We start from the raw sequence: 14876 nt of genomic DNA, 5'->3' as shown, positions 1-14876 counted from the left end.
GTGGTTCCTTTATTAGACGTAGACCATAAGTATAAAACTGGCAACGGTTTCATACCAGAATTAGCCCTTAATTATAAACAAAATGGAATATGGAAATATGTCTTTTGAAATGAAATTATAAGATATGAAATGAAATGATAAGATATGAAATGAAATGAAATGATATTTATGATGCGTACGAAATCAGTTTTCCTTGTAAATGCTTGAAACTGATTTATGGTCTAAAACTATGTTTTGCAAAGATTAAACGTTTTTGATGAAAAAAAGGATAAATGTTTTGGGTCACAAACCCACGTAACTCACGAGACATTATTGTCTTACGTATCTCTTTTTAATGCCATGTATCTCAGGTTACCTTTAAGGAGAGAGTATGATAGATGGAAGTTAGAAGCAAAGTTATAGAGAATGGAGTGGAACTTGATAAGTTCCTCATTATTTTGTATTGATGTAATTCTTATTTGCTTGCTATGGATTTATTGATGCTTAATGGTAACACCTAATGTTTTAATTTATAAAGGTTTTTGTGGGACCGGTTTTTGTTAAATGTGGGTTAATACCCGAATGTTTTTAAAACCATAGCATGAAAAAGTTTTGAAAAATTGGGGGTGTTACAAACATTTCCTCCCATAGAGGAGCTCCAAAGGCAGCATACCGATACTGGAGTGGTAGTTGTTGTTGTACGAAAACTCGGCTATGAGAAGGTAGGAGTCCCAACACCCACCAAAATAAATGACACAATCTCTCAACATGTCCTCAAGTGTCTGAATTGCCCACTCACTCTGACCGTCCCACTACTAGAAAAACAGCCTTTTATGACGCGCAATGCATGTCGTAAAATGCTCAGACGACACGCAAATGCGTGTCAAGGAAGGCCCTGTCATAAAGAGAGACGACACGCTTTTGCGCGTCGCCTATTTATGACGCGCATTTACGACACACATTTACGACACGCATTTACGACGCGCATTTGCGACACGCATTGCGTGTCAAGGAAGGCCCTGTCATGAAGGAAGATGACACGCATTTGCGTGTCGTAACCTTACGACGCGCGTTTAAGACACGCATTGCGTATCATTAAAGCCCCTGCCATAAAGAAAGACGACACACATTTTTGTGTGTCATAATTTTAAATGTTTTAAAAATTATATATTTTGATAGATTTAGTAATTTTTAAATTAAATAACACATTAAAAGTCTTATAATACAGAATAAAATACAATAAATAAGAAATCTAATTCATTGCACTAATATGTCAAATACAAATTATCATTCCAATAGTAAGTAAATGTAATACATTGCTAATATTACATAATATTTATTAGAGAAAAGCAAAACATGTACAACATTAAAAGGAACCCGTGAGTAATTTATCCTTTGACAATCTTCATGGCAACTTTAAGCCTTGCAACCTCACCATGGTATTGAACTTCGCCACCACCAACCTAAGATAAAATTGCGTATAAATATCAAAAAAACAAATTGGAACTAATCATTCTATGAAAAAAATATGAAACGAATGAATAAAAGTACATTGCTATTTCTTTAATACTTATTGCATAAAGTAAGAGTTGACCATAATCCAAAGTTCTGAAGGACATTGATGTCTCCCTATGCTGCACATATTAAAAATAAAAAAGAACAAAACTGAGTAACATATGGAATCATCTATCTATCAAATGTATTGTAAATTGTAAATTAAATAAATAAGCATTAAGAATACATACCAGTACAGATGCAATGCCAGGAAAAAGGCCCGAGTATATAATGGCTCTAACTAACGATTGATTATGAATCAATCTGTTGTTAATCCCTGATTTAGTCTCACGTAATTGAGCATCTTTCAAAATATGGATAAACTGATTCCTTAAAGAATGTATAGCTTGAAGTGTTTGAGCAGAAAGGAAATTCCTCCAGCAATAATCATAAGCGGATCCTTCTCTTTCAACTTCTTTCCATCCTTCATATGCACGCACAAGTGCCATATGATCAATGTAATCCTTTGAAGAAAATCTTGATTTTGCTATACTAGCTTGCTGAAATAGACATACAAAAGATATCAGGAAAAGACCAAAATGCCCTTGTGTGAAAGTAGTTGGATTACTCACGTCTTTCTTCTCTTGAGGCAAAAGAAAAAGATCCCTAACACTAAGTCCAGCAACAATTGTAAGAATAGGATCAAAGCAACGAAAAAAAGAACCCATTATCAGCATTTTCCCTAATTTTGGATCCAATGGAAGTATTGCCATATATTTACCTATATTTTAATAAAATAAGAAAAGATAATCTTAGGAAATAAACTTTTATAAATTATTGGAATGTAAATATTGTACATATGCATTAACCTAGTTTTAGCCCATGGGCCCGTAGGGTTTCATATGTCTCGGGATCCTGCCTCTTTATATACCCTGACATCTTCTTGTAATAAGTGTACAATTAACAAGGTTATTTTCACCCTAAATCTATTTTCTAGTTTACATGGTATCAGAGAGAGGTTTAGGGTTGGAGGGTTTTTGCATTGAGAGATTACTGTTCACGAAGTACTGTTCATCGAGCACAATTCTGGTACTGTTCATCGGTACTGTTCATCAGTGTTCCAGCACCTTTGTGAGTGCACTGTTTTCTGATTAGGGCATCCTGTGAGTGCCGTTCTCTTTTCTTATTTGTTTCTAGTTCGTAAAGATGTCTGGAGGAGACAAATCATCTAGCAGCAGTGGTCCACGAGTACTTGAGTTGCTTCCGGTAATTGCTAGACTCACCGACAACAAACTTAATGGCTCCAATTTCTTTGAGTGGAACAAAACTATTCGGATCTACCTCCGAAGCATGGGAATGGCTTCTCATCTCACATCTGATCCCCCCCAAAGGTGATGGTTCTGATTTGTGGCTACAAAGTGATGCTCGTTTGTATTTGCAGATTGTCAATACTATCGAGCCTTCTGTCTCTTCTCTGGTTAGTCACTGTGAATATGTGAAAGAACTTATGGACTATCTTAACTTCTTATATTCTGGACAAAGCAACATCTCACGAATCTATAGTGTTTGTAAGTCCTTTCATCATGGGGAACAACAATATCGATCACTCACCACTTATGTCATGGAATTTAAGAAAGTATATGAGGAGCTCAACTCCCTTCTTCCCTTGAGTGCTGATGTCCAAGCTATGCAGACTTAGAGAGAACAAGTGGCTGTAATCAGTTTCTTGACTGGTTTACGACCAGAATTCGACTCTATCAGATCTGAGTTTTTGAATGAATCCGCCATTCCTTCCCTTCAAGAAACATTTGCTCGTGTTCTTCGAAATGAGAATATTCAGTCTCCACAACCTTCTGATCATAATACTGCTTTGGTTAGTCGAGGAGGATTTCATGGTGGCTCCCGAGGAGGATCTCGTGGGGGTCACAGAGGGGGTTCTAGAGGTGGTCATAGTGACCGAACTACAGAATCACGGGTTTCTATCTCAACTTCTGATGACGTTGAGTGTTATTATTGTCATGATTTTGGTCACACCAAACGCACTTGTAAGAAGCTCTTGTCTAGAAATCAGAAAAGCTCATCAGCACATGTTGCTTCTGCATCAGACAACAGTATTACCATACCCGCAGAAGAATATGCATGTCTTTTAAAGACTGAGAACTCCACTGGTCCAACTGCTGCATTTGCTGAAAAAGGTAACCCTAATACATGCCTATTATCTTCTGCCTCAAAATGGGTAATCGATTCAGGTGCCTCAGATCACATGATAGGTAATCCTACCCTCTTCTCTAGTCTTGATAAACACACATCTTCATCTCATGTCACGATCGCTGATGGGTCTACCCCACATGTTCTTGGTTCTGGCACTATTGAACTTACGCCATCTGTTTCCTTATCCTCTGTATTGAGTCTACCAAATTTCTCGTTCAATCTGTTATCAGTTACCAAAATTACCCATGCCTTAAAGTGTTGTGTCTCATTCTTTCCTGATTATTGTGTTTTTCAGGATCTGTCGACGAAGAAGATTATTGGTAGAGGACGGGAATCTGATGGCCTATACATATTCGAACATCCAACACCTTACTCTTTGGCGTCATCCACTTCATTCCCATTTGAAGCTCATTGTCGATTAGGTCATCCGTCTCTGCAGAATCTAAAGAAGTTGTGTCTTGAGTTTTCTTATTTAACGTCTTTACAGTGTGAGTCTTGTCAGTTTGCTAAACACCAACATATTCATTTAAGTCCAAGAGTCAATAAGCGGGTTTCATCCCCATTTGAGTTAGTCCATTCTGATGTTTGGGGACCATGCCCTGTTACTTCAAAACTTGAGTTTAAATATTTTGTTACGTTTGTTGATGATTATTCACGTACTACCTGGCTTTATTTTATGAAAAATCGATCTGAAGTGTTTACACATTTTTGTTCATTCTATGCTGAGATTAAAACACAATTTAAAACCGCCATCCAAACCCTTCGTAGTGATAATGCAAAAGAATATTTGTCTCAAACATTTCAGTCTTACATGCTTCAAAATGGTATTCTTCATGAGTCTTCCTGTGTTGACACACCAGCCCAAAATGGGGTCGCAGAACGGAAAAATCGTCGTCTTTTAGAGGTGGCTCGGGCTCTTCTATTTCACATGTCTGTTCCTAAAACTTATTGGGCTGATGCGCTTTCTACTGCTTGTTTTCTCATTAATAGAATGTCTTCTGTTGTCTTGGATGGTATGAGTCCACTCTCGGTTCTATTTCCTACAAAGTCATTGTTTCCTGTCGAACCAAAGATCTTTGGGAGTACGTGTTTTGTTCGTGATACCCGACCACACCTAACCAAGTTGGATCCGAAGTCCTTGAAATGTGTCTTCCTTGGTTACTCTAGACTTCAGAAAGGCTACAAGTGTTTCTCTCCTACACTCAATCGGTACATTGTATCTCGAGATGTTACATTTCATGAAAATATACTCTTCTTTCCTATGACCAATCGTTCCAACCCAAGTGTGTCTGATGATCTATTGGTATATACCATACCTGCTCCTGAGTCTCCTAGCCCATGTAACTCCACACAACGTGAAGAGCATATTAAGCCACCAATTATTCACGTATATAGACGCCAACGACCTACATCAAATCCCGATCCAATACCATCTTCTTCTGCAGATCCAAGTACTGATGAGACTCCTGCTATGAGCGATTCATCACCTTCCGATACACGGGAACCTGATCTTGATGTTCCTATTGCCCTAAGGAAAGGTAAGCGTTCATGTACGTACCCTATAGCCTCTTTTGTATCCTATGGTAAACTGTCTGCAGCTTCACGCTCTATGATCTCTACACTTGATACTATACATGTTCCTAAAACGGTTGGTGAAGCCTTGAACCATTCTGGATGGCGGGATGCTATGATTGATGAGATCAATGCTCTTGATCATAATAGTACATGGGAGTTGGTAGAATTACCTGTAGGTAAAAAGGCGATCGGCTGTAAATGGGTATTCACAGTGAAAGTCAACCCGGATGGATCTGTGGCTCGTCTGAAGGCACGGTTGGTTGCTAAAGGATATGCTCAAACTTATGGGGTTGACTACTCAGAGACATTCTCTCCTGTGGCTAAGGTATCTTCCATCCGCTTGCTCATTTCATTAGCTGCTACTTATGGCTGGGCCCTTCACCAACTAGATGTGAAGAATGCCTTTCTACATGGTGATTTACATGAGGAAGTTTATATGGAGCAACCACCTGGGTTTGTTGCTCAGGGGGAGTATGGCAGGGTTTGTAAGTTGCATAAATCATTGTATGGTTTAAAGCAATCCCCTCGGGCTTGGTTTGGACGGTTTAATGCTGTGGTAAAAGAGTTTGGCTTACGAAGAAGCTCTTATGATCATTCTGTGTTCTTTGCTTCATCTTCTTCTGGATGCATTCTGCTAGTGGTGTATGTTGATGATATTGTGATTACTGGGAGTGATGGAACTGGAATCAAGAAACTGAAAGATTTTCTTGCATCTCGATTTCAAACCAAGGACCTAGGTCCTTTAAAATATTTTTTGGGAATTGAGGTCTCTCGTACTCGAAAAGGGATCTGTTTGTCACAACGAAAATATTGCTTGGATATTCTGAGAGATTTTGGGATGATTGAAACAAAGCCTTGTGAGTCCCCAATGGTTCCGAATATGAAATTGAAAGCAGACGATGGAGATCCACTTGAGAACCCAGAGAAATACAGAAGAGTTGTGGGAAAACTTAACTATTTGACGATTACACGTCCAGACATTGCTTTTCCAGTGAGTGTTGTTAGTCAGTTTATGTCGTCACCTCGAACTTCTCATTGGGATGCGGTTACTCATATTCTAAAGTACCTAAACGGTGCTCCTGGTCATGGCATCCTATATCAAAATCATGGTCATCATGTCATTGAAGGGTTCACAGATGCTGATTACAATGGAGATCCTACAAACAGACGGTCTACCACAGGTTATTGTGTATTTGTCGGAGGGAACCTAGTTTCGTGGAAAAGTAAAAAGCAAAATGTCATTTCACGATCAAGTGCCGAATCTGAATACAGGGCTATGGCTCAGACTACATGTGAGCTGATATGGGTACGGAATTTGTTAGGTGAAATTGGGTTTGCTCAATCAAAACCAATGAACCTGTATTGTGATAATGAGGCGACTATCCATATTGCAAACAATCCCGTGTTTCACGAAAGGACTAAACATATCGAAGTAGATTGTCATTTCACTCGTGAAAAGCTAGAAGATGGAACCATCTCTACTCCTCATGTTCGAACAGGAAACCAACTACCTGATGTCTTTACCAAAGCTTTACCTGGTTTGCGGATATCTGCAATTTGTAACAAGCTGGGAATGTATAACATTTATGATCCAGCTTGAGGGGGAGTATTGGAATGTAAATATTGTACATATGCATTAACCTAGTTTTAGCCCATGGGCCCGTAGGGTTTCATATGTCTAGGGATCCTGCCTCTTTATATACCCTGACATCTTCTTGTAACAAGTGTACAATTAACAAGGTTATTTTCACCTTAAATCTATTTTCTAGTTTACATATATTAATATAAACTAACCAAGATGTGTAAGATTCACAACATTTTGGACCTAGAACAAACTAAAGTTCTATCATTTAGCAATTTGAATCATTCATTAAGATTCAAGTCATTAAGAACAGTTAACACTTACAGGTAATGGCTCTGGAGGCTGCAAAGCAGCTGATAAAAACTCTCCGATACTTCCAAATTCCAAACTTTTTATTTGCAAACAAAGAGAATTTAAAGGAGTTCCCCTGGTTGCACACGCCCTGCCCTACCCCTTCTCTAAACCAACAAAAAAAGCAACATAGAAATTAGTCAACTACCTTGACCAACAAAGTCAAAGGGTAAAAAGGTAACTTACTTGGCGAGTAGATGCTTGTGATATCCATGAAGGCAACAAACAAGGAGTGTTGTTCAAGGCATCAAAGGGTAGAACCCATTCTGTAAAATAAGATTATATCATAATAGATTAGTAGACTACAATACATCACTACACAAGTCAATAGAATTAGATAATCAATCGGATTGTGCATAAATGCAGATTTAGAGTGTAAAACATCTAACATGATTAATTGATTACAGATAACTTGATTAACATAACATAATAGATGTCAGATAACTTGATTAAGTCATATTTTAAGATATAAAATTTGAAGGCAAAAATAAAATCAATGAAAAAACATAATTTAATCAAAATTCCACCTCAGCAACAAACGCCAGTATGGAAAGTATAATCATAAAAAGGAAAGAATAGAAGCTAGGCAACACAAAATCCTGCAAGAAAAAAACAATTAAAGATATAAGTTGCATTTAGAAATATAATGGTTTTTTTTCTGTAAATTGCCCTTTAGAAAATATCAAAATCATATAATATTTTTATAAAATGAATATCTTACTTCAAATGTGATCATGCATATTGCTGCAGCAGGAGCAGAGACTAAACCAAAGGAAAATATAGTCACCCTGAAATAAAAAATTAAAAATAAAAAATAGAAAAATTGTTTAGATAAATATGTTGAAAGTAGATTGCTTATTTTAGTATTTACACAGGTTGATCATACTGTTTAGCTCCAGCCCTTATAAAACAGTAGCTCATTCCACCGGTCAATGATGATAATAAACCAATCAAAAACACATAAAAATAATGTACTCCATGTACTTTTTGACCTGCCTACACCAGATCGTAGAGATATAAGTTATGTAAAAGGGTATGAATGTCTTTTTGATCTTTCATAGTTTCATTACAATAAAAGATCCAAAAGGATTTATTAACTCACTTCTGTAGCTTGCAAGCTGACCATTGATCTGATGATGAAGATTACACCAAAGAAACTTGAAGCAATTCCTAAGAGAGAAGATGCCAGTTATTCACAATCAGGTTTTGTGTTTTGTCATTATGTAATTGTTACTATACCTGCTATTTCTGCAAGTTTGAAATTCTCATGAAGAATGAATCCTGCAGATATTGAAGCCATTAATGGAATTGTAAAGCTCAAGAGCATGGCTTGAGACAATGGTAATCTCTGAATGTTGTAAAAGAGAAGTGTCATTTAGATATGTGACATCTTTTGCACTATGATGAACATTGATGAAAGTTATTACCAGTAGATGAAAGTTATCAAAGAAATAGAGCTGGTAACAGCTCTTGAAACAAATAGACTCCTGACATTTACAGGTCCAAATAATTGTTGCGAGGTTCTTCTTAACCACATGAATGATGTTATCATGATTCATGGATACGAAATTCTAATATGTACGAAATCAAATATGCATTTCACTTTTCTAGCAATACATAAAAGGAAATCACTAACCAGAGAACACATTAGAAAGAATTGTCATGATACAGTAGACAGAAGATGATAACGCCGTGCATACCAAACCAGAATATCTAGATCCACTCCATGACCACATTATGAACTGTGTAAATGGCGATGTTTCCGTTTCAGTTGATCTCGGAATTTGGTCCTGAAACATCGGTAATTAATTTAGCTGATTAAGTCTTAAAAAACAATGAAATCATCAATAACGAGCTTTAATTATATGAACAACAGACTCGACTCAGATTAATAACCATAGAATTCGAGTTAAACTACTACTCTATCGTCATTGAGGGATAAAATATATGAAAATCACCTTGTCAGTTTTCCGTTTAGGGTACGAGATAGAGCAACAAAGAAGGTAAGATAAATCCATTAAAGGCTATTATAAAAGACGTTTACTATTAGTCCAAATGATTGTTCTTTCCTTCCCACTACTAAAGTGATTTGCATTTACAGTATTTACTGATTTGGGTATCAAGTTTCCCAGTTAGATCTCGTCCATGTTGCAGATCAGATTGAAGAACAATGTACAATAAATACCACTCTCAATAATTAGGGGTAAATGCTTAATACAATGAATTTAAGTTCTCATCTCAAATTGTGGTGTAATAAACTGAGCTCTAATAGCAAGATTTGGGCCAGACCTTATAAAAACATGTATGTAATCTGAGGAATAGAGTCATCTATCTAGAAAGAAAACGACCATCCACTGTCCCCACCTACCAATAATGCCAGCCTCGTTTTGAGGTGGGAGGCTGACATTATTGGTAGGTGGGGACAGTGGGTGGTCGTTTTCTTTCTATATAGATGACTCTATTCCTCAGAAAAGTGAAATCTTAAATTGAAAATGGTGTCATGATTTCATAAAACCAAAAAGATAATGATAACAATCTGTGCCCTTACCATTAGTAGGGGTGATTGTCCGGTTCGTAATTCAGCTGCTTTCCGGTGCTTCATTAAGGGCGGCTTCATGTGCTTCATGAGCTCCAAAATGTAATCACCTTTGTCATTATATTTGACACCATTATACCAAATGCATTCTACATCTATTAACACATCTGTTAAATTCATGTACTTTAGGACATTTCAAAATTGCTACATATTGTACCAAAATCCATTGGTGTATCGATCACATCCAGATAATCCTGGTTCAAAATCCACCCAAATCACTATAGGAATATAAGATTCAATAATGCACAACAGAAGCAAATATTTGTAGAAAGAAATAAAAAGAAATGCTTATAGGAATTGCAAGTTTGACTAGATCTGCAGGTCTGTTAAACTGATCAACTGCATCCAACTTCATGATCTTTTTAATTACCTACAGTAGAAAAAATGACATCCATATGAGTAAATCACTAGAGCCAAGATGCATAATGTTAATCATATGATTAAATAAAGCAACAAAATAAGAATACTCATGGTCCTCATGCAAATATGCTTACACTTTTGCAGATCCTAAAGCAATCTTCATCCTCATTTCCCAATTCAAAGGCCCATGTTCCTTTCCTGCCATGTCAAACTTTCCAGATATAACAGCCTATTAAAGCTTCATACATTTTCCAATTTAGCCTTTTTGACTTTTGGAAAAATAAACATCATATTTCTTTTTCTGTAATTCACAAAACAGAGGGTCTGTGGAAGTCTAAATGAGTCAAGAAATTCGTGTTTTGCATATTATCCTATGAAAAACTTTCAGGAGGATTATTGTTTGTAATAAATTATTTAAAAACTTTATTTTTTCATACTCTAAACGATTTTTCATACTCTAATACCTATGTAATGCTAAAAAAATGGGGAGAAATAACAATTACCTGGAGATAACAATGTGGGCCACATGGGACATCTTCATCTGTAATGTTGCAGGTACCTGGTTTAAAGAAAACTGATAGTCCAAAATCTATGTTTTTAAGAGGCGAATCTTCATGTATATCAAAAAAAAAAGTTTTCAGGTCTAAGATCACGATGTGTTACTCCCAAAGAATGACAAGCTTCAATCAAACCAACAATTTTTTTAATTTTTTTTATAAAGATCAGTTTCTTTTCTTTCTGAACGGTGCCCTTTTGTGGTAATTCTATCAAAGAACTCAACTTCAGCACAAAGTTCCATCACCAAATGATCTACAATAGAATCTTCATAAGCTCCTTGAATTAAAACCACAAGTATGAACGTGATATTGATTTGAAGAATATTTATAATCCTACTACACACATATAAATAGTCAATAATATGAGCTACCAGATGTCTGTGCTATCCACTTCCTTTTTCACTAAAGTGGTGTGTAGGCATTTAAACAAACAGTTGGTCTGCAACAGCAAATCTACCAAATTAGAGAAAACACTTATACTAATCAAACCATACGATGTTGATAGAAAAGTTAAATCAAGATACAAATTAGGGCTCACGTTATCAAAAATCAAAAATGAAGTCGCCTTTAAGGGAACGTTGGTGGAATACGATGTTGATAGAAAAGATGAATGAAGCGGGTATATTTGGGAAGAACTATAAGATCTCTTGTGGTAGGGAGGCGATGAACAAATGAAACGAGCCCTAACAAATCCAGAGCACCGTGTGGTAATAATGGAGCACAGTAGTCGACAACACTTATATGTTTCTCTGTCTGTAAAATCAATGTAGGGTTTGGGGTTTAAGAGTGAAAAACCATTCAATCGCGTGAAGATTGAAGAGTGAAGTCGAATTGAGGAGAAGTTGTATCAGGTTTTAGGGGAGAAGTCGAACCAATTGGTCTTCTTCACAACCATTACAGGTTGCATTTTTCCGATGAAGTTGTTTTTGAAGATGAACGTGAGATGATGGAGCATCAATAGAGAGAAATGGTAGGGTTTCGGGAGATTTTAGAAGAGAATCAGTAAGTTATTTACGGAGGGAGGAAGACGAAGGGCGGGGATTTAAAAAATTTGGGGTATTTCATTTCCCTGCTTAAAACGCGTGTTTCATTAAAAAAATTATAAAGCTGACATATTTAGATGACACACATTTTATGAAAGGCGCCCTCCGCATTTTCAATTTTTTTCTTTTCTGACACTAATTTTAGGGTACGCACAAATGCGCGTCCTCTATCCTTCATATTTTGCAAAACTGACATTATTTTTTAGGGCCCGTACAAATGTGTGTCCTATATCAACGCGTGTCATTATTTGTGCGTCAGTAAAGGGTTGTTTTCTAGTAGTGTCCATATGTAAACATAACATCTTGATCAGATACAGTGGAGACTAGAATACCATGCCGAACAACAATCTCACGCATGTACAAATCAGCCAACTTCTCGGCCGAGGAGCTCTACCGGATAGCTAAGAAATGGGCACTCTTGGTCAACTGATCCACTATCACCCAAATTGTATCATGCCCCTTAGCTGTCGGAGGTAACTTGGTGATGAAATCCATAGTAATATGTTCCCATTTCCACATGGGAACCTCTAGTGCCTGCAACCTGCCATGCGGTCTCTGCTGTTTGGCCTTGACTATCTGATAGGTCAAGCACCTTTCAACATATCATGCTATCTTCCTCTTCATGCACGACTACCACTAGCTAACCCTCAAATACCGGTACATCTTGGTGGCTCCAAGGTATATCGAAATCCTGGACTTGTGTGCTATAACGCCCGTGTTTCTAGGCTAAGCATCAATAGTATGATGTACTAGTTAGGATCAACAATTGTAACCAATTTTGAAGTAATAAAGAAGAATTATTTGAGTATTATGTGATTTATGTGATTTTATGTGCATTATAATTATTTTTAACGACGTAATAAAATAATAATAAAAATAAGCGTCAAAAATAAAATGATAGATATACCTAATATCTACGAATAACGTTGAAGTAGTGGTAACAAAGATTTTGGGGATATAAGAAACGTTGAAATCCAACTTATAACGAAGAAGTTATGACATGTCGAAGTTTTGCGGAAAAACCGGCACGACACCAGGAATTGTAAAAAGTGAGTTTGCGATAAACTACTTTTTAGCCATAGCGATCTAAACGAATGTCGTATTATATATTAAACCGAGAGAGTACATAAAAAAAGTCCAAATCTGACTTCATATAAGGAAGTTATGATTTTTATAAGATTTAGCATAGCAGTGCACATCCCAGTATTTGAATTTTAGATCGACCGATTTTTAGCCGACACAACCTAAACGAGAGTCGAAGATCTCGTTAATAGGAGCTCAACAATATAAAGACAGATGAAAACGGACGTCAGATGACAAAGTTATGAATTTTTAACGGACTTTACCTGTCTTGGCCTGTTAAAATGTAACGTTAAAAATAAATTCAAAATTAGTCGACGGAATCTAAACGAAAGTTATAGAGTACATCGCCACCTACACGTGGATATAAATAACATCAAAATGGAGCGCATATGCAAAAGTTACGGAATTTAGAAGTCGTAAATAGGCTGATGCGTGGAGGGTGACGTGGCTTAATCTTCACCCTTGCTTACTCCCCACGACCTCGCTTCGGATGGTGACATATGGCCTTTGTACGCACAGCGTAACATTTCGGATGCCCCGTGTACTAAGTACCCCCAACTTACACCGAAAGTACGCACCGCGCACTCGCATCCAGCCTCCTATAAATATGTGCGAGGTTTCTCCCAATTCTTCACACCTTCACCCTTATTTCTCTCTCCACACTCCAAAACTATCCCTCCCCTTCCCTAGTATTGACTAAGTGCTAGAGGCGAGTCCCAAAGCGCCATAAGCCTCCGAGAAGAAGAGCATTTGGCTCGGAAGTTCTACTCCCGCGGAGCCTGGTTCCTAGCCAAACCCTCTTATAAGTAAGTTATGCCTACCCTACTTTAAGTATAACTTATGTTTAAATTTAATATCGTTATTATGAACCTATAAACAATATATGTATTATAAAATATAATATACAAAGTGTTAATATAATATCTTTTAACTACTCGCGGTACGGGGAATGTGGTTTAAAGGGCCACATAGGGTTGTTGGATTTCAGAAGTGCTTAAATGCCAAAATGGTCCTACCCTCCGGTGTTTCATGTCTGGACCCTGTCTGTACATTGTTGTTGAAAAGTATTGTTTAACACTTATAAAACAATATCGCTCGGAAATAGTCACAATAAATATTAGATTAAATCTCACGGTAAAGATACTAGGTTTCGTCGAAGGAAAATAGAATTGTTAGAAGCGAAGCGCTGCCTGAGTTTGAATCATCACTTTAACAAGTGAGTGCATAGTTACTTTCATCTTACACATAGATATGAAGTATTTAAATATAAGTTACGTGCTATGTGTGCATATTATTTGTGTACTTGATATTTCTGCTGCATGAACAAAATATACAGGTTTCACTTGATTCAAACAGTATATGTATTTTATAACTATGATTATGATGCGTAAAGATGGGTAGATGAAATAGATGATGAAAGAGGAAATGAAATTGATAAGAGGCCTCGATGTTTAAGGTGATCCAGTCATCTAGCGGAGTATAGATGACGACTACAGACTGTTCTGGACAGTCTAGTGGAACGTTGGCAGGCTCGCTACCTATAGGTGTTTCTGAACTAAGTGTTCACCAGGTGTACTCCACCCCCCTCATGGTTGCCTTATTTGACATGTATTGCTGAGGAATCCCCTAATCAGTTTTGTCATTACGATGAAAATCCTTAGGCTAGGTCCTTTACTTTATATGCTTTAGGGACAGAAAGTGAGGATAACGGAAATGGGTAATCGAGTTATTTGATTTGACGAAATTAATAAACTTAGTTATTGTGGGTTGAAAATCCTATGTGCTCACCAGGCTTCCAAGCCTGACCCACTCAGTTTCTTGTATATAGGTAGTGGCAAGAGAGCAATGGAGTGATGATCTGATTAGAGATCAATGGATTATAAGCCACTAGAATAAATAGATGTTGTAAGGACTATGTTGTTTCTATTTATGCTTTTGATCTGTATTGACAATGACATCCTGAGATTTTTAATATAATGAAAATACATTTCTTTTGAAATGTTGTGATAAATTCTTTATCATATTTTTAGGAACAAATTCTGCAA

General features: G+C 36.9%; 1 protein-coding gene across 1 annotated transcript; it reads right to left on the bottom strand.

The window, feature by feature from the left end:
- Window positions 1-1384: 1384 nt before the first annotated feature.
- On the bottom strand, window positions 1385-2412 carry LOC145112518 (DExH-box ATP-dependent RNA helicase DExH3-like). Its single transcript, XM_079048674.1, has 5 exons — window positions 2343-2412; window positions 2106-2254; window positions 1725-2033; window positions 1531-1613; window positions 1385-1442 (listed from the first exon to the last, which is right to left on the bottom strand). Exons 1-5 carry the CDS (start codon window positions 2410-2412, stop codon window positions 1385-1387), a joined length of 669 nt encoding a protein of 222 aa, XP_078904800.1.
- Window positions 2413-14876: the final 12464 nt, after the last annotated feature.

The sequence above is a fragment of the Lactuca virosa genome, chromosome 5 (assembly GCF_052849685.1).
Source record: "Lactuca virosa cultivar CGN04683 chromosome 5, Lactuca_virosa_CGN04683_v6, whole genome shotgun sequence".
NCBI lineage: Eukaryota > Viridiplantae > Streptophyta > Magnoliopsida > Asterales > Asteraceae > Lactuca > Lactuca virosa.
The sequence above is the reverse complement of the archived record's forward strand: the minus strand, read 5'-3'. Positions and strand labels throughout refer to the sequence as shown.